This window comes from Dermacentor silvarum, chromosome 8, assembly GCF_013339745.2.
Source record: "Dermacentor silvarum isolate Dsil-2018 chromosome 8, BIME_Dsil_1.4, whole genome shotgun sequence".
Taxonomy (NCBI): domain Eukaryota; kingdom Metazoa; phylum Arthropoda; class Arachnida; order Ixodida; family Ixodidae; genus Dermacentor; species Dermacentor silvarum.
Window position 1 is genome coordinate 68,403,601 of NC_051161.1, and position 24,286 is coordinate 68,427,886.

Sequence of the window (24,286 nt, forward strand, 5' to 3'; positions counted from 1 at the left end):
GCCCTCGTCCGCAAGCCATGCCTATTCCTCCTTAGTGGATGTTTGCGTATTCCGGGGCTGTCTATGTGCGGAGGCCTCTCGGGACACTGCCATGTGTTGTGTTTTAGTGTAGGTGTGTCTGTGTACCACGGGCACTCGTCACTGAACCTCGTGTGGTGTATTCTGTGTAGGTGGTGCAGGTTGGGCCATGTATTTGTCTGAATACGACGCCAGTCGCCCTCCTGTTGGCTGTTTAAGTTCGAGTGAGGATGTCCAAAACGTCTCCGTCTTTGCTGTAAGAGGATGTCACGAGAACTCTGTGGGAGGTCGGCGCTGGGCCCTGCCGTTGCTCGGACGTTTAATCCTCGAGCAATACGGTCTGCGCTCGCGTTCCCTGCCAGTCCCTCGTGCGCCAGACACCATATGATAGTGTGGTGCCCTTCTAGTTGATTGCCAAAAATTTTGATAATTGAGTGGGGTGCCGTCCCATTTAGAAACAGGCGGCAAGCTGCTTGTGTGTGAGCCGTATAGTACGGCAGCCGGATTGGTTTGGCGCTCGGCGTCCTGAATGGCCAAGGCGATGGATACAGCCTCTGCCACGCATGCCGAGGAGGTTTTGAAGGATACCGTTGTTACGCTGTTCTTACACGTAGAGACTACGGCGAACGTGTCGGAGCTGGTTCGACTATCATCCGTGTAATACACTCCCGGTCCCATGGCGAAACGTTTGTCAAGTCTTTGCTCTTGCTCTGCGTCGTCCGGGAGGGTATCTCGGGATGCATGTTCTTAGGAATTGGGGCCACCGCAATGTGCGATCCAACGTTTCGGTCTATCTGCGCCGTTTCCTCTACGCAATACGGGGGTCTCAGTGTAAATCCTAACCTTGCAAATACAGACCTGCCCTGAGTCAAAGAACAAAGTCGTTCTTTCTGAGCATATAACGTCGCGACGTCCCTCGAATCTCTCTGTGCTAGCGCATTCAGGAAGACCAAGGTTGGCTTTGAAGGCTTTTCTGGTTATTGGTGTTTGCCTGTATTATCTCTTGGTTCGTCAATGCCTGATAGGGAAGGGCGTATGGGATGTGGCTGATTACGAATGCTCAATACTGATTGCGAATACTCAACAGATAGCGCGCCACAAACAATTCCAACTGATGTTTTCCTATGTGTTCTAAAACATGGTGTTGGCATATGTGGTGTAAGCTAATAAAAAAAAGTTCCTCAATCAATCATTCCAAACTAATTAATTATGAACAATGCTAGAAATACTGAATGCTCCTTCAGGTTGCTGCTAACAATATGCAGTTGGTTTCTTCCACGTAAAAAACTTCGCTATTTCCTAAATCTTGGTGCATATATTAGCTGGGGCACCCTGTATTTATAAGGCCACGTAAATAGCAGGGCCACTTTGCCTAGTTTTTCGATAGCTTGTATTTAAAAAAGGCGCAGGGAAAAATAATATATGTTGTTCTATTGACGCTAATCATCTGGCGAACTGTCACAACGTCAAACCTAACGTCCTTTATTTTTTAGGTATGACTCTACAAATGTATGTATTACGTATAACTTAACGAATGCAGGTGGGCACATCTTATCGGGCAGTATTCGCAGGGCGCTTGTTGCATATATGACTGCCGCCGCTGCAGAACGGGCATGTCTTCAGATTATCGAACTACCACTGTGCATTCCCTTGTCTTGTTCTCATTTATACACCTCAGTACGTTTATTTACACATGGTCTTCTCGTTCCGGTGGAAGGTGCAGATTAACACATTCATTGCGCTTCCTCATTAAACTTCTTCGCCAGTCAAAATTCTGTGCATAAAAATCTTGAAGGTCAGAGGTCCCATGTTTTTTAAGAATTGGACGATTCCAATGGCCAGCTAGAAGGAGGTAAATAAAACAAGAGCTTAGTATCAGGAAGAATTAAAAAAGAAATGCTTTGTGTGAGTCGTATGAACAGAGCTCGCTAACGCGAAAAATAGAACATATTGTGGCGCCCGTATTTGAAACCATGTATTTTGTCAGGAAAGACGGACGGTAATCATTTCAACACGGCGCTGACACTGTTTCTAGCCACAAATGTCAATTCTTTGTGCGTTATATACCGGTGAAAGAGCGACCTTGTTTATACAGGGTGTTTCTACGAAGAATTTAGGTATTATTTAAAAATAGCTGTTTTGAAATGAAAGAATGGTTCCTTCGAAGGCATGCCGTCAGCGGTGCCGACCACGGGTTGACGGGTGATACGTGTTAATTATTGGATAATAAATTAAAATTAATTAACCTTTAAACCTTTAGCTTCAGCGGTCTCATCGTACTTGGGAAATTGAAGCGAAATGTCCGTACAAGCCATATCAACTTCTGAATCTGGAAAAGTGCGATTACCCGCGGAACTGTGGCGCGACGAATTTCGGCAATCAGTGCGCGTGAAACCGAAACTGGAAGGCATGCAGCGAGCACAGGGCTGGACAAAGACAATTTGCAATTATTTGTATCACGATACGATACAAGATACTCGGGCAGCAAGTATTTGAGATACAGATGCAAGATATTGCCGCAATTATTGTATCCGGCCGATACGATACTTTCCCTTTGTATCTCAAGATACATCGATACATTCGCACATTTCTTATTATAGACCTATATATTGTAGCAGCAAACGTGTATGCACAAAAATGTTTGCTTGAAAATTTCTTAACTCCGACCAAACTTGTTTAATTTATTTCTCTTCGACTAGAAAGCTTTTGCAGCCCAAAAACCTCTCGTACGTATTGTAGTGGCAGAAAGCGTTGCAGGATACTGTCGCTATTCACTCTACTGCCAATTATATAGGTCCGATTATCTGGTGATTTGTAACAGAAAGAAATTTAAGGGTGAGAAAAAAAAGAAAAAATATATCTAAGTAAAATTGAAAGGCAGTTCCCTGTCACAAAATCACAGCGAATACGTAGAAACACAATACAGGCGGCACCAGTAATAGTTATCACATTTAAGCGTGAAGCATAAGTGATAGCGTTACATTGTATCTTAAGATACACGATGCGTTCTTTCATGTATCGGAAATACTGATACTGATACACGTCTTGCCAGACGTATCATGATACAGATACGATACCCAAAAAGTATCTACGATAGTATCTAAGAATTCATGTATCTTCGATATTGCCCAGCACTGAGCGAGCGCAAAGCCGCTCCTCTCGAAGCGACGTTCTGCTTACGTCACCCAGCGGCGGGCATATCGCGCCGCGAGAGTGAGGAGCATGGAGCCCGCAGAAACTAAATGATTAAAAGTTAATTACTTAATTTTTCTTAATTGCCTACTAATTACCGTGTATCACCCGTCACCCAGTGGTCGCCACCGAAGACGGAGTGTCTCCGAAGGAACCGCCCTTTTATTCCAAAACGGCTACGTTTTGGAATAAAAGCCCGGTATGTGTATAGGACGTGCTGACGTACGCTTACTGGTTGTCCTGTTGGATATTTGCTTTCCACCATTTAAAATTAAAGCGTGTAAAATGTCACTTCTTTTATGTAGTGCGAAGAGGCATGATTTGTCAGCACTTTTTTTTATGCGCATATGGGAGCACAAAAATGCCCCACACGGTGTATGTAAAAATCTTACACACTCTTCCTACGCCCATCATTGCCTAAGTATATTTTATTGCGATATACGTGGCTGGAACGATGATGTCATGGCTTAAATAAGCTACTCTGAAGTCTAGCAATGCTCTGCTTATCTAGTTTGCGTGCGTCTTCATTTCATTATGGTATGTCTTCTATGCTCCAAGTTCCGAGGTCGAAGCAATATATCAGTAGTAAACCCTACTGGTCCAATTATTGCTGTCAGATCTTAAATGACTACAAGAAATGTCTTAGAGAGAGAAAAACAACTGAGATATGTGTGTAGGAAATGCCTTACCGATGATGCCTCGCCGAGAACTTCATTTGTCTTCGCGATTATGTGGGCAGGTGTGATTTCTCCGGTAATCTGAAAGTAGAGCAAAAGGAGATATCTTCCGATGAACTAGATCCTCGTCAATGACACTTTTCAAAGCAAAGATCTTCTACAGAGGATACACAAATGGATGTAAGTTTCATTCAAAACATCCTCTTCTCTGATATTTTGTTCTGTGAATACATGACGGGGGATAATATGCATATCAGGTGCTGTTTTTTTTTTTTAGCTGCACAGCATTTTTAAAAATCACATGTGGCAAATAGCCCAATTCTAAACCATGAACTAAGTACTCGATGGTGCGGACATTACGGCCACGAAAAATCCATATGCTCAATTGAATAATTAACATAATTACACTAACTAAGTTTTCAACTATTTACTTCAGGGGACAAATTGAACTTAAAGAGATTTGTAGCCGGTGAGTTCGCAAGGCGTTTTCACTAGCGAATTTTCAAGGGGACACCAGTTCCGTTCCAAGATACTAATTTTCAATGTTTGCGACGAAATATATTCGCGTTCCAGCTACTTTTGTGCTTCAATCCATAAGACAGCGTCTTCTTTGAAAAGTAAGTGGAGCAGCAGTGCATCTTTACCGAACGAACGACGGCTCATATCTCGAAACCGATGCCATTCTCAGAATTCGTCTCAAGTGATATACCGTGCGAAATAACTAGCTACAATTAACAAATTGCAATATGTGCTCTAAGTTAATTAGTAAAAGCTTAATTAGTGAAATTTTATACATTAGTCAATTTCGCATTTGATTTCTTGTCGACGTAATGTCCGCCTCGTGGAGTAATTTAGTCCGAGGGTCAGGATTGGGCTATATCTGCCACAAGTATGGTATGGTATGGTAAAACTTTATTATGTTCCCTCGGAACGCGCATCCGTCACAGGTTAATTTTTTTTTTAATGTGGTGCAGCTAAAAAAGAAAAAGACACCGGTTATAATGTATGTCGTAAAGTGGCAACGTGACCTATAGCTTCACATGTTTGCGCAGCCTAAAGAGCTCCTGTTCTTTGCCCCAAGTACAAACAATAAGAACGCAATAAATAATAGCCGGCCGTGCCATGGACCCAATTACCTCAGAATATATAGGCGACGGCGCCTTGCACTAGCCAACATTTTGTGCAATTATTCACTCGCACAATCACTCGTGCGCTCTGCCGTCCCCTGATCCCCTGATCTTTACTCCTTTATTCGTAGCACATGTCAATCATTAACTTTATTCTAGTGAAACCAAGACGTTTGTTCCATCAACAAGAAATGCCGAATTAGACACATCGGGGCCAATTAATATTGACATTTACAGGCGCTCACACTCGCGTATGATTGTCGAATAAGTGTGAAAGAGAGTGCATTCAGACAGGGGGCGTTTCTGTCTGTGGCAATTTAAATGCCCCGAATTCACGCTACCGTATATCATATGACACTCACACTCATCGATAGACATTCGTGCTGACAGTGTGTGTACATATTGCCCCTATGTTGTCCTTGGTGTCTTTGTTTGTTGGCTTCGTATAATATGATTGTATATATATATATATATATATATATATATATATATATTATGACAAGGAAGTCTAGCACGGCTGTGGACGACACGAAGGACGCCGACAGGAAGACACAGCAGCGTAGGTTTAGCCAGGCGCACACCAGGAACAGCGTCGAGCCCGAGCCCCACTTCAGTAGCGCTGGCGATCCGGCTGCGGAGCTCTACACGACACACACACACACACACACACACACACACACACACACACACACACACACACACACACACACATGTATGTATATATATATATATATATATATATATATATATATATATATATATATATATGCGTGCGTGTGTGTGTGCACATACCCAGTGGCCATACCCAGAAAACGCAAGTTGGTCCGATAATTGGTTTTGAAGCCGGTTCCCTGAGCACAGCAGCCCGGTGACCCAAGTTGTAGGGAAACCGGTTAGTTAGTTAGTTAGTTAGTTAGTTAGTTAGTTAGTTAGTCAGTTAGTCAGTCAGTCAGTCAGTCAGTCAGTCAGTCAGTCAGTCAGTCAGTCAGTCAGTCAGTCAGTCAGTCAGTCAGTCAGTCAGTCAGTCAGTCAGTCAGTCAGTCAGTCAGTCAGTCAGTCAGTCAGTCAGTTAGTTAGTTAGTTAGTTAGTTAGTTAGTTAGTTAGTTAGTTATTTTAGTTAGTTAGTTAGTTAGTTAGTTAGTTAGTTAGTTAGTTAGTTAGTTAGTTAGTTAGTTAGTTAGTTAGTTAGTTAGTTAGTTAGTTAGTTAGTTAGTTAGTTAGTTAGTTAGTTAGTTAGTTAGTTAGTTAGTTAGTTAGTTAGTTAGTTAGTTAGTTAGTTAGTTAGTTAGTTAGTTAGTTAGTTAGTTAGTTAGTTAGTTAGTTAGTTAGTTAGTTAGTTAGTTAGTTAGTTAGTTAGTTAGTTAGTTAGTTAGTTAGTTAGTTAGTTAGTTAGTTAGTTAGTTAGTTAGTTACCGGGAAGTGCGTGAAGTATAACAGTCCGTAGAAGAACTTTCTGTGAGCCTAGTTGGTGCATACATTAGAAAATTTTTAAGGCGCAAACGAGAAACGCGGCACACAAGGACGGTCAAACACAGGACAGGCGCTACTTTCGACTGTTTCAAAGCAGTTGTTCCGTTTGTGCCGTCAAAACAGTTGAAAGTAGCAGCGGTCCTGCGCTTGACCTTCCTTTTGTGCCGTATATCTCGTTTGCGCCTTATAAAAATTGTCATATAACAGTCCTAATCACATTAAAAACCACATTATAGATTGAATACATTATACGTGTACCCAGCCAAAACTGAGAGCGAAATAAAAATGATATACTAACATCGTGCACTAAATAGAAAGCATTCACGAGAACATGATCAACGATAAAATCCGCCTCCATTCCAGCCTGTTAAAATGGATGTACAGCGAAGATGATGCGGCCGTTTGAAGACGTTACATAAGCGCAAGTGCAGCGTACATCCTCATTCTTCTAGGCCATCCGCCAAGCGCAAGCGCCTTATTGAACTAAATTAATGTTTATAAGTAAAACGTGTCAGATAATTTGTAAAGTACGACTTACACACAACCTTCAGACATGATAGCATCGGATTGTAATTCCAATATACAAGAAAGCATAATTCTGCTACGCGGAAACTCAAACACAAACGCCTTTTCCAGCTGCCATTTTTTTGGGTAAGCACGCCACGAAAAATCCCGACCAACTAGAAGCCAACAGCTTCGCTGTAAAGGCCTTGACCGTGCGTTGAGTTAATCGCGTCGAGAGGTAGTGCATGGCGGCGTGCGTACCGTGTCGCGCATGGCGTTGATGATAGTTCGCACGTTAAGCGCGTACACGAACTTCTCGAGGAGTCTGCGGAACCGGTGTTCCTCGGTGTCGTCCCCCAGGTGGTCAGCCGACAGCTCGAGGAGCTCCTGCTGGCGTCGGATCTCGTCCACCAGGCGCGCACGGCGCGCAGCCTCCGCGGCCGAAGCATCGACCGAGGTCTTCGCGGTGGGCGGACCGGCCTTCAGCACGGCTGCAGGAGACCGAATTTGGGCAGGGTGGAGCACGTATCAAGCACTTTTATAAAAACGTGGAGCCAACAGACAATACAGACGAACCTCGATATAACGAAGTTTACTTGCAGCGATAAACTTCGTTATGTCGCGAATTTAGTTGATTCGAGGCTTCGTTAATTCATTGGAACTAAGATCGGGAATTCAAAAATAGTTTGTTTCATCGCGAATTTCATTAAATCGACGTTCGTTATATCGAGGTTTGACTGTAATACCCAGGAGAGGACGAGGAAAAATAAACGGTGTTTTAATATCGAATTGTAGAATTAGTAACAAATTGGGATATGGAAGTGTGGGAAGATGCAACTGGACGCTAATGGGAGCCGAATTCACAACCTCAGCATAACGTGTCTGAGGCTCAACCGATTGCATTACGGCGGCAGTGTAAGAGCACAGTAAGCTAGTGACTCGGACAACGTTGTCAGCGTAACAATTTCACAGAGATAAGCTGATTTGGCACTTCCCCACGTATCCCTTTGTTGAGCATTCTAAACGTCGTTTGCTGCAATCAAGTTTTTAGAAAATTGCGATGGGACAGACTGCCTCCGCTTTATATCTTTATTTTACATAATTTTCACTTATTTTACCTGCATTTACATTACATTTAGGGAATGACTATGGCGTTCTCTGACATTTTATTACATCAGTACCACCCTTCGCAATTTAGTTCGGTCTTCGTTGTAATTGTGCTGTCTAGAGCATTAACTGAAGGGAAAACAGCAACCCCGACCAGGAAGGGAAACACGTTCATCCCCGTTAGATTTAACTGGACTCATCTATATAATTCCCACTTAATGGGTTTGCCTCTTGAATTACCTTGCTCTATGCCTTTTGTGTGCACGAGAAACAAATACGTACCAGCTTGCACTGCCATGACGGTGACGAGGACCGCGAAAACCAAGAGGACTGCTCGAGCCATGACGGACCTGCACGCAGCATACAAATGTCATTCGCTAGTGACCTTACGATTTGTTCCGAGTTAACACGCTGTCAATAAGAATTGAAACGGTCGGGTTGTTCCATTCAACGACGCATTATTCAGCATGAGAGTTTCTTTGGGACTCCAATTCGCCGATTCTAAGGAGCCTCGAGAGAGGTCATATAGAGACTGCAGGGGCTGCTCCGGGGTAACCGCTTTGACGAGCATCGTTTTTATGAAAACAAAGTGGGGAGTTTGGCATGGCAGTCACAACGACCCATCTACATGAACAGATCAGATTTGATACAGATCAACTCGAAGAGAAAAAGCATCGTTGTTGGCTAACACCCGCCGCGGTGGCTCAGTGGCTAAGGCGTTGCGCTGCTGAGCACGAGGTCGCGGGATCGAATTCCGGCCGCGGCAGCCGCATTTCGATGGAGGCGAAGTGCAAAAATGCCTGTGTGCTTGCGTTGTAGTGCACATTATACACATTATAAAACCCCAAGTGTTCAAAACTAATCCGGAGCCCTCCACTACGGCGTGCCTCATAATCAGAACTGGTTTTGGCACGTAAAACCCCAGAAAGAGAGAGAGAGAGTTGTTGGCGAACAAGACTTGCTGCTTTGGCTGTCTCATACGACTGAAGAGGACGTCAGCACGCTCTCGTTTCTGGGAAGAAACAATGCTTTACTTATCGATCGCAGACCGCAAGTGACATAGAAAACTGCTGGGATATGATCATATAGCTTTATTTGTAACACCTCCGGCCAGGCTGCAGCCTGGCCGGAGGAGACACCATGGTGTCTCCTCCGGCCTAGAATTCTAGGACTTCAGAAGAAGTCAGGTTTAGAATTCTAGAATTCCAGAATTCCAGGACTTCAGAAGAAGTCAGGTTTATCACCGTCTGCACTAAAGCAATTGAGCTTACTTCTGTTGTACGAGAGATACAGCAGTCACGTGCACGTCTATACGGACGGATCAACTACATCGACCAGTTCTGACGGTGCTGTGTTTATACCGACGAGAGGATTAACAATGCGATTCAAGACCTCACATGTCATGACGTCCCCGGCTGCAGAGCTCACGGCTCTGCACAGTGCACTTCAATTTATAGACGCAGAGAGTCCTGGCACATGGGCCGTGTTTTCCGACTCGAGACCGGCTTTACAAAGTATGCAGGCAGTTCTCCGACGTGGAGCTCACGAACAACTAACGTATGAAATTGTCAAACTTCACCACGACGTCAAACAGAAAGGCCACGAAATTATTTTCCAATGGCTACCTGGCCATTGCGGGATCAGTGGAAACGATCTCGCTGACAAAGCTGCCCGAGAGTCACATCAAGAACAACACAGCGTTCCCATTCCTCTTTTCAGGACAGACGCTGGAAGGCAGCTTCGTCACCTGGCACGCAAGCTCTCTCTATCAGAGTGGAACACCCCAAACATAAGGCGCACGAGGCTACACGAATTGAACCCTTCGCTCCAACTCCGACCTCCACCCGGGATTCACCGACGTGAGGCATCGCTTCTATACCGGCTGTGGTTGGGAGTGGCTTTCACGAAGGCGTACTGTGCTTTGATTGGAATGACCGAAAGTGCCACGTGCGATGACTGCGGCAGCGAAGAGAACATAGAACATGTATTGTGTCACTGCGTTCGATTTCAGTCGGAAAGACAAACTTTATCGAACGCATTGCGACGACTTGACGATCGACCGTTGTCTGTGCAGGTGCTCCTTGAACACCGTCCCCATCGCTCGTCAGCCCACAAAGCTGTGAAGGCACTGTTGTCTTACTTGAGGACGACTGGCCTATGTGAACGCCTTTGAATTGCTCAGGCCCTCCGCGTGCGTGCGCGAACTCACCGTGTCCTTCCTCCCCCCCCCCCTCCTCTCTCTATCTCATCTTTCTATTCCCTCTTTCCCGTCCCCCAGAGTAGGGTAGCCAACCAGACGCATTTCTGGTTAACATCCCTGCCTTCTCTTTCTCTCCTCCTCCTCCTCCTCCTGGTCGGTTCTTGGGGCCTTACGTTGTTAGGTTTGCAGTGCATGAATGCGTATTGGAAATGTCAGTGGCCTGTGAGAACTTCAAAGGAGCTTCGATTCGACGCCACAAGTTCGATAGTAGGTGGTCTAGGTCAATTTGCTTCATAAAACATGGTGGCCAGATGAAGTAGAGCCGACGAGCTCACTACTCAAAGACAGATCTAACCAAGCCGCCATAAATGGGAAATCTCATGTGACTAACTGACTCGAAAATCCAATACCTTTCTTAGAGGAATTGTACTGCGTGTCTAATTATTTATGCACATATTGAAGAACGGCTAACACAATAAATGTTCATGAAAATTAGTCAGCATCATGGTAACGTGCGACATTGTCCTAAGCAATAATCTTTATAGCTATTAAGATGGTGTTTGCATTTCCAACGATATAGAGGTCATGTAAAGAAAAGCTGCTAACATTTACGAACATGTGATTGTGCAACACATCAGAATATTTATAGAAAATGAAATGACAAGGCAGCAAGAACAGTGACAGCTCGCGCAAATTCTGAGAAGGCAAACTTAGCCTCAAAGCATGGCTCCTAGCCACGTGGTTAAGAACCACGCTTTGTGCCAACAATACCAACAACAACTTTTACTCTTCCTTCCTTTCATTTCTTCGGTTTCACTTTGTGATTTCAGAAGCGTTGCTTAAGCGGCCAGCGTTTCTTCTCTTTCGGGGATGTTTCACCGTTGCGGTCATCCTCTCAATTTTTAATATGAAATATTCTTTAGCTGTACATTGTACAAGAAGTCAGGCGCGCAAACGCGGACGCAAGTAAAACGAGAAGGACAGCGTTTGTGAAACGTCGCACAGCGACGGAAAACAAAACACAAAACTTGTCTTTTAGTTGATATTCGGCGTTTGTGTCGCTCTACTACTCAGATCCACAGAACGGCTCATGAAGACCGGTATCTTCAACACTCTCGGCGAGCTTGTGGAAGCCCATCTCACCTCCCAATAGGCCCGCCTTTCCAAATAGAAAACCGGACGACACATTCCTAACTCCTTAGGCATTTCTCTAGCCTCTTTCACTCACCCCACACACACCATTCCATACCACATACACGCCAATCTACACGTACCACCACTCTTTAAAAACATCCACCCTATACATCACATCCCACGCGGGAGGCAAAGGGCCAAGGCCTTACACAGAAAATTCTCCAATTCAACCGACGTGCTCTACGTCGACGCCGCCGAATATAGCACTGCTTCCAAATATGCCCTTTCAGTAATCAATTCGCAGTGCCAGTTAGCTGCAGCCGCCTCTGTCCATGCTTCTTCTCCGGAGGAGGCGGAGGAAGCGGCCATAGCCCTGGCTTTCGCTATTCCAATTCCTCCGTCATTGTCAGCGGCTCAAAAACAGCCATCAGCAATGGTGGAGCGGGCAGGATTTCAAGGCAAGCCCTTTCTCTAACACTCTTTGGTTAGGAGTTGCCGCTGAGCCGTGCTCCCTCAAGGGCTGCAGAAGATAGCACCAACCCCTTCCTTTCCAAATGAACCACTTAGTAGTTGCCTTCACAAAGGCATACTCTACATTAATTGGAGTGACCGACAGTGCAGCATGCGAGGTCTGCGGCACCGACGAAACTATTGACCACCTGCTGTGCCACTGTCCACGATATGCCCAAGAAAGACAAGAACTTGTTAACGCGCTAAAAAAACTGGACAATCGGACGCTTTCCGTGCAGGTGCTGCTGGAACACCGCCCTCATCGCTCGTCGGCCCATAAAGCGGTGAAGGCACTTTTGTGCTTCTTGAGGACGACGGGCTTGTGTCAACGTCTGTGACTATTAGTGCACTAACACACGCGTCAGCGAACTGACCGCTCATTTCCCTTCTTTCCTTCCCCCCTCTCTCTCCCTGTCATCTTTGTGTTCCCTCTTCCCATTCCCCCGGTGTACGGTAGCCAACCGGACTTTATTCTGGTTAACCTCCCTGCCTTCTGCCTTTCTCTTGATTCCCTCCTCCTTTCACCCTCCCACACAAGACATAGGCCTGATTTGGATCACGGCACACGCGGGGTCCAAACTAGGAAGCTTAACAAAGAAGCTCGAGAACAAGTTAAGGACCATACAAAGAACGATGGAACGAAAAATGTTAGGCCTAACGTTAAGAGAGAGGAAGAGATTGGTGTGGGTCAGAGAGCAAATGGGGATAGCGGATATTCTAATTGACATCAAGAGAAAAAAATGGAGGTGTGCAGGCCATGTACTGTGTAGGATAGATAACCGGTGGACCATTATAGTTACAGACTGGATACCAAGAGCAGGGAAGTTCGGTCCAGGGCAGCAGAAAACTAGGGGGGGGGGGGGGTGACGAAGTTAGGAAATTTGCAGGCGGAAGTTGGAATCAGCGCAAGACAGGCGTAATTGGCGATCGCAGGGAGAGGCCTTCATCCTGCAGTGGATGAAGGCCTTCATCCTGCAGCGGCGGCGGCGGCGGCGGCGGCGGCGGCGGCGGCGGCGGCGGCGGCGGCGGCGGCTGCTGCTGCTGCTGCTGCTGCTGCTGCTGCTGCTGCTGCTGCTGCTGCTGCTTGCTGCTGCTGCTGCTGCTGCTGCCGCCGCCGCCGCCGCCGCCGCCGCCGCCGCCGCCGCCGCCGCCGCCGCCGCCGCCGCCGCCGACGACGACGACGACGACGACGACGACGACGACGACGACGGACGACGACGACGACGACGACACGCGGGTGACTGATGATGACCCGCGGTATGACACGAGGTGACTCACGCCAGCACCCGAGGATTAGCGGACCGGGCGCAGGCATTAGATGAGTCGCATATCGTTGCCTTCGAGAGGCCGTTTTCCGCGCGAGATCGCCTTCTCACATTCCAGGACATCTGTGCACATTGTACGCTCTATTTATGTTTCCTCCGTTGGAGCGTAATTCTCCACGCAAGGGCGAGATCCTGTGGCAGCAGCTACAGACTCGCACCTTTCCCTCCCCTCACTTTCTACACGTGATTCACCCCTCTCTCTACCATTCCCTGGCCGGCCGCTTCTGCTCAGCGGCCAAGGCCAACCTCTGCCACATTATGTCGGGATGCCCTCGACACCCATTACCCCCTCCCTTTAAAAATTTAATTACTAAGGAGGAACAGTGGGGGGCTGCCTTGCGCAGCTCCAGGCCTGACATTCAGGAGGCCATTCTGGGGTGGGCTGAGAGGGTGGCGGAGGACTCCCTCAAGTAGACCCCTTCCCCTCCCTCTACCCCGCTGCCCCTTTCCTTTTAAAGAGGATAAATAACGTTGCTACTACTACTTGTGACGTTCTTCTCGTTCTGCTTGTTTCGATGTCTGCGCCCCTGACTTCCCGTACCATGAGTTCCTAACATCTCGCTCAACTTTCAGTTGTCCTATTCTTTAGCTATCTCCCCGGGACTTTTTTTGTCTTTTCCGTCGTCGGTCGTCCAGTAAACCTCCACGCCGAAGCCAGTTGTGTTGTGAGCAGGTGTTTCGCCGTTAGGCCATAGGTTCTGTCCTTCCTCTCGAATAGAATAAATGGCGTATTTAACTTGGCGTTTTCCTTTGTTTGCTAGGAATACCATATGCACATTTGGTCTAATGAAAATGCATTTGGTATTTTTTTTTACGAATAAATATGCTGTCCTGTCAGAACCGTTGCATTGGATTATGCTTCGCCACTAGTTTAGTGGACACATACAAGAACCCTTGATCCTAGCCCTCGCAAAGATAAACCTTGGCCCTGGCGAAACCAAGTCATCTTGTTGAAACGTTGGCTCCAGGCTGAGAGTTCCCTTGTTTACCGGTTTACCGGTTATCGCTTGTCAATCTTCCTGCGACCTTTTGGTCTTGTTCGGATGTGAAAGCGCTGTATTTACTCGTCCGTTATCTCGGTGACGAGAACTTTCCTTGCTTGCTTGCTTGCTTGCTTGCTTGCTTGCTTGCTTGCTTGCTTGCTTGCTTGCTCGCTCGCTTGCTCGCTTGCTCGCTTGCTCGTTCGTTCGTTCGTTCGTTCGTTCGTTCGTTCGTTCGTTCGTTCGTTCGTTCGTTCGTTCGTTCGTTCGTTCGTTCGTTAGTTCGTTCGTTCGTTCGTTCGTTCGTTCGTTTGAGATAAGTGTTTCCAGGTGAATTAATGTTTATAATGCGTATGCTATAGCTGTAAGGTTAGCGACGTGTATGAATTCAGGAGTCCTCGTTGGCATTTATTATGTGCCCAGCAATCATAATCGAATCGAGGTTTTTGCACGTAGCACCCCTGAATTTAATTTTTAATACCGCCGTCGTGAGGCCATCGGGGTCTTTCCATGGTCGTCATTCCAGCTTCGTCATTTGATTCTCGTCATGCCGTCTTCATCACGCCATCGTCGCCATACACTCATCGTCATACCATTGTCATAGTAGTCGTCATCATGCATTCATTGTCATACTGTCGTCCCGATGCTGTCATGGTCGTTCACTTGTCCTCATTATAACTTCGTCACAAGACCGCGAATACACGCAAAGTGCCTCGAGCGGCCAGTCGCGCGGCAATTCTGCGCGTATTCGCTGGCTTCTTTCACACTCGGAAAAACGCATTTATGTAGAACGTATTGAGCAACAGAAAGCTGTATCGGGAGTTTTTCACGTTGCTCTACATCTTTCTCATTGACACTTTGATAATTAGGACAGCACTTCTCTACTTAGATAATTAATTATAATTACCTAATTAAATCTCAGTAACGAAAAAATTGCTGGCGGCTACTCCACTGTACTGGAAACAATACGCACTAGTTTTGCTTCGGGTAACGCCGTTCCTCTCTCTTTTAAAATCGTGCTGCATGATAGCTGGTACACCCTGTGTGTGTGTGTGTGTGTGTGTGTGTGTGTGTGTGTGTGTGTGTGTGTGTGTGTGTGTGTGTGTGTGTGTGTGTGTGTGTGTGTGTGTGTGTGTGTGTGTGTGTGTGTGTGTGTGTGTGTGTGTGTGTGTGTGTGTGTGTGTGGTGTGTGTGTGTGTGTGTGTGTGTGTGTGTGTGTGTGTGTGTGTGGTGTGTGTGTGTGTGTGTGTGTGTGTGTGTGTGGTGTGTGTGTGTGTGTGTGTGTGTGTGTGTGTGTGTGTGTGTGTGTGTGTGTGTGTGTGTGTGTGTGTGTGTGTGTGTGTGTGTGTGTGTGTGTGTGTGTGTGTGTGTGTGTGTGGTGTGTGTGTGTGTGTGTGTGTGTGTGTGTGTGTGTGTGTGTGTGTGTGTGTGTGTGTGTGTGTGTGTGTGTGTGTGTGTGTGTGTGTGTGTGTGTGTGTGTGTGTGTGTGTGTGTGTGTGTGTGTGTGTGTGTGTAATTTTATTGTAATTCGAATCGTCGATTGAGTGTGCGTTTCTCACATCACTCAGTAAAAATTCAGAACGTTCTTATAAAAAGAAACAGAATTTTTGCCTTGGCAAACAACGCCCTCCATTGCCGCTGCCTGCAAAATTTTTATTTAATGCTGATAAACCCCTCTTTCGTGAGGCTCTTGGTGGCCACGGGCCAAATGATTTCTTTAAAGTGGCTAGGTGTTTTTTTTTTAAAGCGCGCGCAATGCACGGTAAGTGAGCGTCTTTGCATTCCACCCCCAATGTAAAGGGGCCGCCGTGGTTGGGGTTGAACCTACGCCCTCGTGCTCATCAGTGCGACGCCATGGCCACTCAGCTGCCGTGGTGTGTGGTATGTTTTCATATATTGTAAGAGAATACGAAATGGCCCTTAATATAGAGAAACATGTGGGTTTTTGTATGGGATCGCCATATTTTCAGATATAATTATTGTATATATACCTTATTGTAATTGTATATGGGGCATGTAGGCTATATTTATCGCGCATAACGTTACAATCACTGCAATAAACATTACGTATGCAAAAATAAAGTCATGGCGAGGTCGGGTGGTTAGCGCACTAGGCTTGTACTCAGAAAAGCCAGGGTTGTGTCCTGAGGCGGTATACGGATTCATTTTGGTTTTTCAATATTCGCCTGATCTTCATTACATTGAACACCATGAATCAATCTGCGCTATAAAATTTTTTATAACAGTTATCTCTGCGAAAAAATTATGAAGCCACAACCTATACATAAGAACGGAACCAGTGGTTGGAGAAAAAAAAGGGATTTCTTCAAAGCAGGATACTGTGACTCACTTATGCCATGTACAAGTGACAACTCCTTACGACTAGAAGCATTCTGTGGCGAGTGTAAACCGGTTAAGCGAAAGCCGCTCAATAATATCACGGGTGGTGCTATTCATGCCACGTTATTATGCACTCTGCAAGCGATGACGAACATTGAAGTATTCGCGGTTATTCTCTGTACAGGATAGAACTGGCAGACATGAATACGCATGCAAATATACCAACCGCGATAGCACGGCACGAGAAGTAGGAAAGATAACAGCCACTCAAGAGCTAGAACAAACATAAGACCTCGCGTGACATTATGGCGTCAGCTAAAGGCTGCGCACCATCATTCCTTCATGGGTGGCGCGCGTCGATCACGCTCGAACGATCCGTCACCAGTTTTTTTTTTTTCGTTCATCGCAAAGCTTTTCAGCATGTCCGGGACCATTTTGCCGCCATAAAATGCAGTTGTGGAAGAATTCCTTTGCAGTGACTCGACTCTGCATATGGCAAAACTGCAGCCGGGACAAACATGTGCATCATTCTTGACTGATTTCTCTGATGCCCAGGAAATTAAACTTGCTCTTGGTAATAAGCCAAATCGTCCACTACAATTATAGTGCGACAAGAGCGTATTTTTCGTTGACTTTCAAATGTCAGAAACTCACCCACTCGCAGCGAACGCCGTGTTGTTAAGCTAGGTGCGGCTAATCCCTAACATTTCTAGACACCTCATTGGCCCTAAAGAATGTTCCTCTATTGTGTTTAAACACTGCAGGCTAAAATTCTAGTCCTTAAGGCCACATTTTTAGGGGACTAAAAGCGACAACTCCCGTGTGCACTACTTCTTTACAATGGACTTGGTGCGTCGATGTTGAAATTCAAGTTTCCACTGTTTACATTTATGTAGTCCCGAAAGCACCAGCCTATTAACAAGGTTAGGGAAGGGTAAAATTTTCCCTAGTTCATATGTAGGCGTGTCAACGTCCATGTCGTTCGCGAATGTGCTAGAGATGCCTAAAAAACTGCTGTGGCAAGGTTACAGATAATGGCTAACTCTTGGTGCTTAGCGTCCAAAAAGCACCACCGCGTGTTATGAGGGACGCCGTCGTGGTGTGCTGCGGGTTATTTTTGCGCTTTCATGGATAATCGAACTATGCACGCGTGTTTTTTTTTTCGATTTACTTCCCTTCTCAGCATGCTATTCGAAGTGGTTAGTAAGGCCCCTGATAGACTGTCGTCAACTCATTCCTCACTTCTTTATGGCGAGCTTCCGCTTGAATAGTTTGGCGCAGTTATAATGAACCTGTTAAGCGGCGGACACTTCAAAACAATACTGCGGAAAGTATGGGGATTAAATTTACTTCATGAAAAATCTTCAACGCTGGCAATTTTTGCTATAAAATGTCTAATTGCTCCCGCATGTGCGTTAAAAAGCAGGCATCACGGATGACGAATACATAAGAGTCGCAAGCAAAAGAAGAAGCCTGATCGCCAGTAAAGCAACCGAGCTAGTCCTCTCGGTTATGATGAGCTATTCCGCTTGTACTTACAATGCCAGTTACACACTCGCCGTGTACGTTTGGGTGAGGTGATCGAAAGGAGAAAGGCAGGAGGTCGAAATGAACACAAAATCCGTTTTACTAACCTACACTGAACGACGGGGGATGGAAGTAAAAAGTTAAAAAGAAAATAGAGAGACACTGCGCAGATACAATAAGTTAACATCAGTCGGCACTAAAACCATATGCAAGAGTCAGCTGCATCGCCACCCTCTGCAGCAACGAATGGTGAAGTCGTCACTACGAATTCATTAGCTTCGTAATTGGTAGGTGATCAATTGATCTATTTGCGCAAGCCGTGCATATGGATAATAAAATTTTCAGTCGGGTATAGACACTTTCGACCCCAGAACTGCGGTCGGATGGGAATGATAGAAATTGTGTACCGTAATTCCTGTTTCTCCCCGTGTAAGCCCCATAACGGGTGACTTCTTCATAAAAAGACAAATCCAGGAGCGAAGCACGACCACTGTTCATGTGTGCAGCTATTCGTCTAAGGAGCATTCTTACCAATGCGGCGGAGATGATTTTTTAATGGTCGATAATTGTCGAGGGCGACTATACAACAATTTAACCTACAGAAACTTAGCCTCTTAAATTATGTAAGCCTTAAAAACAACAATATTTCATAATGCAACACACATGAATAAATGATAAAGGAAAAATATAAGTAACACGAAAGAGCAGAAAGCGATGATGCTATGAGATAAGAAGCAAAAAAATAATCACGCAGGCTCACAGGCTCACATGACGCAGAAGGGGAAATAAACAGTGCTTCAAAAATTATCGTTCCCATTCCGGCGTCACAGCTGCGGGAAAAATCAAATCATACACATTGCCACCAGGCGTGCATGTCTCTAGAGGCGAACACTTAGTAAAGTTTATCTTTGCAAACACATGGTATAATGTGTAGGGTATCTACAATCATTGCATTCTACCGGTGCTAACATGTGGGGCAGAAACTTCGAGGTTAACAAAGAAGCTAGAAAACAAGGTAGGGACCGCACAGAGAGCGATGGAACGGAAAATGTTATGCCTAACGTTAAGATACAGGAAGAGAGCGGTGTGGATCAGAGAGCAAACGGGGATAGCCGATATTATAACGGACATTAAGAGAAAAAAGCCGGCAGACCCCACGCCCTGTGGGAATCGATGTTATTTGAAGCAGTGCGCGGGGAGCCTATACCAAGTTAACGAAACGACCATGACAGCACCGACGTAGGCGGCTATTTCATGACCCACTTGACACGCATGTCATGAGTCCTCAGGAGTCCCTTTAGTTACGCCTAAGAGACCTTAAGGCGAAAGCCTTAGTCATGGTCATGACTATGACTTCGACCAACAGCATTTAGCCTTTTCCTTCACTTAGTACCACATCCGAACCCATTCAATTGGTTTTTGAGTGTTAATCTTTTTTTCGCTGAGTAATTGCCATTTTTGCTGAGTTATGGCCATGACTACGACTTCTACCACCATCCTTTAGTGTTTCCTTCACATAGTGCCCACGTCCAAACCCATTTCAGTGGTTTTTGAGCGTTAATCTTTTTTCGCTGGGTCATTGTCATTTTAGGCGGCTGTTTCACGACCTCCATGACAGGCATGCCGTGACATTCATGTAATGACCTATCATTTATGTTCGTCGTACACTCTTGTCATACTATGCCAATTTTGGTGCATACCAAGTTAACGAAACAGCAGCACCAAGATTTAGGCGGCTAGATAGATAGATAGATAGATAGATAGATAGATAGATAGATAGATAGATAGATAGATAGATAGATAGATATAGATAGATAGATAGATAGATAGATAGATAGATAGATAGATAGATAGATAGATAGATAGATAGATAGATAGATAGATAGATAGATAGATAGATAGATAGATAGATAGATAGATAGATAGATAGATAGATAGATAGATAGATAGATAGATAGATAGATAGATAGATAGATAGATAGATAGATAGATAGATAGATACTGCCAAAGTGGCAAATGATCGCCAAGAAATTCCTCGCATTTAAAAATGGAGCTGGGCAGGCCGTGTAATGCGTAGGATGGATGACCGGTGGACCATTAGAGTCACAGAATGAGTGCCAAGAGAAGGGAAGTGCAGTAGAGGACGGCAGCAAACTAGATGGGGTGATGAAGTTAGGAAATTTGCAGGCGCAAGCTGGAATCAGCTAGCGCAAGACAAGGGTAATTGGAAATCACAGGGAGAGGCCTTCGTCCTGCAGTGGACATAAATATAGGCTGCTGCTGCTGCTGATGATGATGATGATGTACAAACGAACCAAATTGTGTTTAGCACCGAAGCACACGCGTGTTAACCACACATTTCTCACTGCCAATCGTTGTCAGCATTTCAGACTTTTCAACGGTTTCGTATACAAAGACGCACCTTAGTGGTGAGGGGGGGGATCAACATCTACGAGGATCGGGGGAAGGATGGTTGTGCTTCGTTTTCTTGTTCCCTTCAGTGTCGATGGTCTAGTTGTAATTTTGTGACTGAGCTTCTGCATAGCCACAAAAATGGATTTATTGAGAGTCACCCCGGTGCGTACTTGCAGTAAACGAATGGGCAAACTCGTTTCTTCACAGTCCCGCAAGTGAAGTAATTGTAGACAAGGGTATAGTGCTCAGGCCAAATCTTCATCGAGCCGATGTACTCAGGTCACATTTAGAGAAGCGCGTACGCTGCAGCAAAGATTCACGATTTCGCTATAGTGCCTCCTGAGAACTTCAGATGACCACTAGTCACGTAGTCATCGCTAACCAAAACGAGACATCGGTGAATTAGCCATCGCATGCATAGTCAACTGTTGGTCTCCTCGTTGGTCCTGATGGTGAGATGTCTTTATCGCTCAGATGGTAGCCATGACTTCAGTCCCCGCAAAATAACGAATTGTTTCGTTCAACTGCGAAGCTTTCTTCTTGAAGAGTCCGTCGGCCGTTTGCTTTGTGGCTTCCAGCTACATTCAAGTGGATGACAGCTATTCTTTTCGCAAAGGATAACCGGTTACACTCTGGCTTTGCGCACGTGCTGAAACAACATTGAGGACCAAAAATGGAAGCTCAGGTGAAGCAATACCTTCATCAAACTGCTAAGCTAGACGCCCATATCGGATCCCTACCAAGACCACAAGCTTCGCCACTGAACGCTGTAGAAAGAATTCGAAGGCCCTCTGTAGTTGACATGATTTTTTTATGCTTAGGCCACCAGCAAAGTGGTCGCCTTTGCCGTTAAATCTCTCAAGATCGGCATGAACATTCACTTTAAGTACGATGAATGAACATCAAAAATATTCATAGCGTTGTAATATCAGCCACAACGTTTGCAAACGGGCCTGTCTACATGTTTAGAAACATCAAAAGTAGCAATGACAACAACTACGACAATAACCAAGCGAGTGAAAACAGAGGCATACCTTTTTGACCGAGGCTTATGTTGACTCGGTGCAGAAAGATTTTCCGGCGGTTCTCGTAGACTGCAACATTATCTGGCTGATATATAGCTAGCTTCATGGTCGTCGGTGGCGCTCTCGCGGAGGAATCGTCGATAAGCACATGCTTGCTCCCAGCCACCAAAAATATCGCTTCGCCCCCCAACCCAGCCCCCGCCTCTTTCGTTCCCAGTACCCGCGACGCAGTTGCGAGAAAAATAGCGCACGGAGCCCTTCCACAGATTCGATTTGCAGGGACAGAGGTGCAGACAAACACCCACCAAACCCCATGCGTTCCGCGTGTTGACTTTGGTTTTGACACGTTTTTTTGTTTGTTTCTGTACTTATCAGATGGTGATTGCTAAGCATTTGTGCAGTTTCCCTTGTTTCCGATTGTCTTTGCGATTATGTGCACAAAAGAACACCTGACGACTTCACACTGCCCGTTTACACTGCTGTCAGCGTTGATGAATCTGGGTTCACAGGGATCAACGCTCGAAGGTGCGGGAAAGCTTGCAAGCGAGCCTGAAAAATGTGCTGCTCGAGCACGGCAATCCTGAAAACAAGTAACCATATATAGCAACAAAAAAAAAAGCTGCTTAATCTCTCAGGCACTGATGAAATTTCGTATCGTCATAGCATATTATCATTAAAGAGATATGTATAACGTTTCTATTGTTCACGGCAAAAAATTTGTTCTTCTGTTTTTCGTTGGGCCAATTTGCGTTTTGCAAAAAGAAAAAAAAAAAGAACAGGAACACGAGCCTCGGGTCATTTGCAGACAAAATACGTAAAACTGACCAGTATCTATTTCTTACAATACTCGTTCAGAGGGCCCACGACATCGCAACGGGACTTCGCCTCCCGGTGCCATCATGGGCGGAGGCACCGACTTGACCCGAGGGAGCCTTCGGCTCCCCCGGGCCACACTTCCTCAGGACCAAATAAAGTTCTTTTCACTCGTAATTCGTTGACTACGTCACGCCTAAATTCGCCGAGAATGGGCGTTCAACGTTGGGTGTGCTTTCTATTCGTTATGCGCATAACACGATGAAGTAAACGAAGAGAAACACTTCACTTGGTCCAGGCGCCGCGTTAGTGTGAGAAGTAAGAAACTGCCTGATTTCTTGCGTCAAGGGATGTCTCTGTTTCTACTCGCATTCCTATGCTGAACTCAATTGATAGACACGTTGTGGCTCGTTTTTAAATTAATAAATGAAACGCTCAGGCGGAGGCAGTTGCGGGCCCAGACCTCCATGCTGACCGCGCTTGAAGTGCCACGATTATCATCACCGTTAATACTACCTTGAGCCGTAGGCGTAAATCAACAAACTATGCCACAGTAACGCTGCTGTTGAACCTGCAGATCAAGAACACTGTGCTTGATCTTAAGCTAACATTGGAATATACCAAATGGTATTTCTTTAATTAGATATTTGCGAAGAGAAGCTGGCGCGTTCTGGAGGCATGAGTGAGCGTTACATACCGTTACGTAATTGTAAGCACTAATGACTTGAGTTCAAAAGAATTATCATGTGTTTAGTTCCGCAGACACGTAGCTTGCTACAAACCTTGTGAAGCTGAAAAAACAAAGATCAATATTGAATTGTTGTCCTAGAGTCATGCCGGGTCACCGTACTGTTGTGCAATTCCAGTAAGCATGCCGTAACAACCTAACCGTATTGCAACCGTAACAGTAACTGTGGTTACAATTACTCTTGAATTCACAGAGCAGACGAAGTGTGCGCCTCGTAAAGTGTTCACAACAGCACCCAGTATAGTGGCTTTTTGAAAAACACTTCAAGAGCTACGTGAACTCCCTGTAACTTTTTTGTGTTTGTCGGCTGGCAACGGGTGTAAAGTTATCATATTGCGTGAATATTTCCATTAGCTTCATTTGAGACTTCCAAGAAGTCCGCTTTAACAAAACAATGTATTCTTCGAACGCCTCTTGTCAGGCGTTATACGCCTGACGAAGCTGCGGGCAGGCTTTCCTGCGGAATACTGCTAACAGTTACTTCTACTGCGCTCTAGCCTTTGCCGCCGCTTGTTATCGGTGGACCTTGACGAAAATATCTCCTGAAAGTGACATGAGAGGTCGACAGCGTTCACGCCGGCTTATTTTTGCCTCTAAAGAGAAGGTCATCTATGCTGGAGGGACGTAGCATCGACCAAAAAAGTTTACGGACCACGGGATCTCATAAAACGGTAAATATCCGAGCAGCCTTTAAAAGTAGCCAGTAAAACCGTACATCACAATGTTGTTCGCATATACCCGTAGAGGCTGGAAATGGGAATACCAGGCTGGGCGTTTTGAGGCAGCGGAGATATTGAGCGTCTTGTCCGATCCCTTGGTTCGTAAACTTTTTTTGGTCGACAGTACATACAGTACTTTAAAATATATACACTCCCATAAGCGATTGCAGTATAAAAAGATACAACTCAAATGTTTGGAAGTGGCTTCATCTTTGCAAGCAAAATGTCGCTAAGTATTAGCACAGAAAAGCGAGTTCCCTAACACGTAGCTGTTGTGAAACCTCCGAACGTCGGCGCTTGCTTACCTGTGCGCTAGAACGTCAGTGGACGAATCTGTGATTAAACGTTGATTTCGCTTCTCGGGGGCGAAAATGAGCAAAGTCGCGGCAAGGTCGAACCTTCCTGCCTTTCTTTGATACTCGCCGATATCGGCCCTCATACGGACACGCTCGGC

The 24,286-nt window shown here is 45.6% G+C and overlaps 1 protein-coding gene across 2 annotated transcripts; it reads right to left on the reverse strand.

Annotated features, from left to right (window-relative positions):
* LOC119462691 (uncharacterized) lies at nucleotides 1-24,286 on the reverse strand. 2 transcript variants are annotated; one of them, XM_037723992.2, is made up of 5 exons: nucleotides 24,138-24,286; nucleotides 8,379-8,446; nucleotides 7,251-7,480; nucleotides 3,900-3,968; nucleotides 1-1,860 (listed from the first exon to the last, which is right to left on the reverse strand). In XM_037723992.2, exons 1-5 carry the CDS (start codon nucleotides 24,269-24,271, stop codon nucleotides 1,768-1,770), a joined length of 594 nt encoding a protein of 197 aa, XP_037579920.2. In that variant the 5' UTR covers nucleotides 24,272-24,286; the 3' UTR covers nucleotides 1-1,767. The 2 variants fall into 2 exon arrangements, with proteins under 2 accessions (XP_037579920.2, XP_049528533.1); XM_049672576.1 differs by lacking the exon at nucleotides 24,138-24,286 and adding an exon at nucleotides 21,562-21,713 and having other exon boundaries at nucleotides 4-1,860.

Bases quoted from the DNA above. Each gene is read 5' to 3' on its own strand.
- LOC119462691 (XM_037723992.2), bottom strand. From the start codon at position 24,271: ATGAGGGCCGATATCGGCGAGTATCAAAGAAAGGCAGGAAGGTTCGAC. The intron at 7,481-8,378 runs GTACGTATTTGT...GGTCTCCTGCAG, and splicing joins CGTCATGGCAGTGCAAGCTG to CCGTGCTGAAGGCCGGTCCG. The intron at 3,969-7,250 runs GTACGCACGCCG...CTCTACTTTCAG, and splicing joins TCAACGCCATGCGCGACACG to ATTACCGGAGAAATCACACC.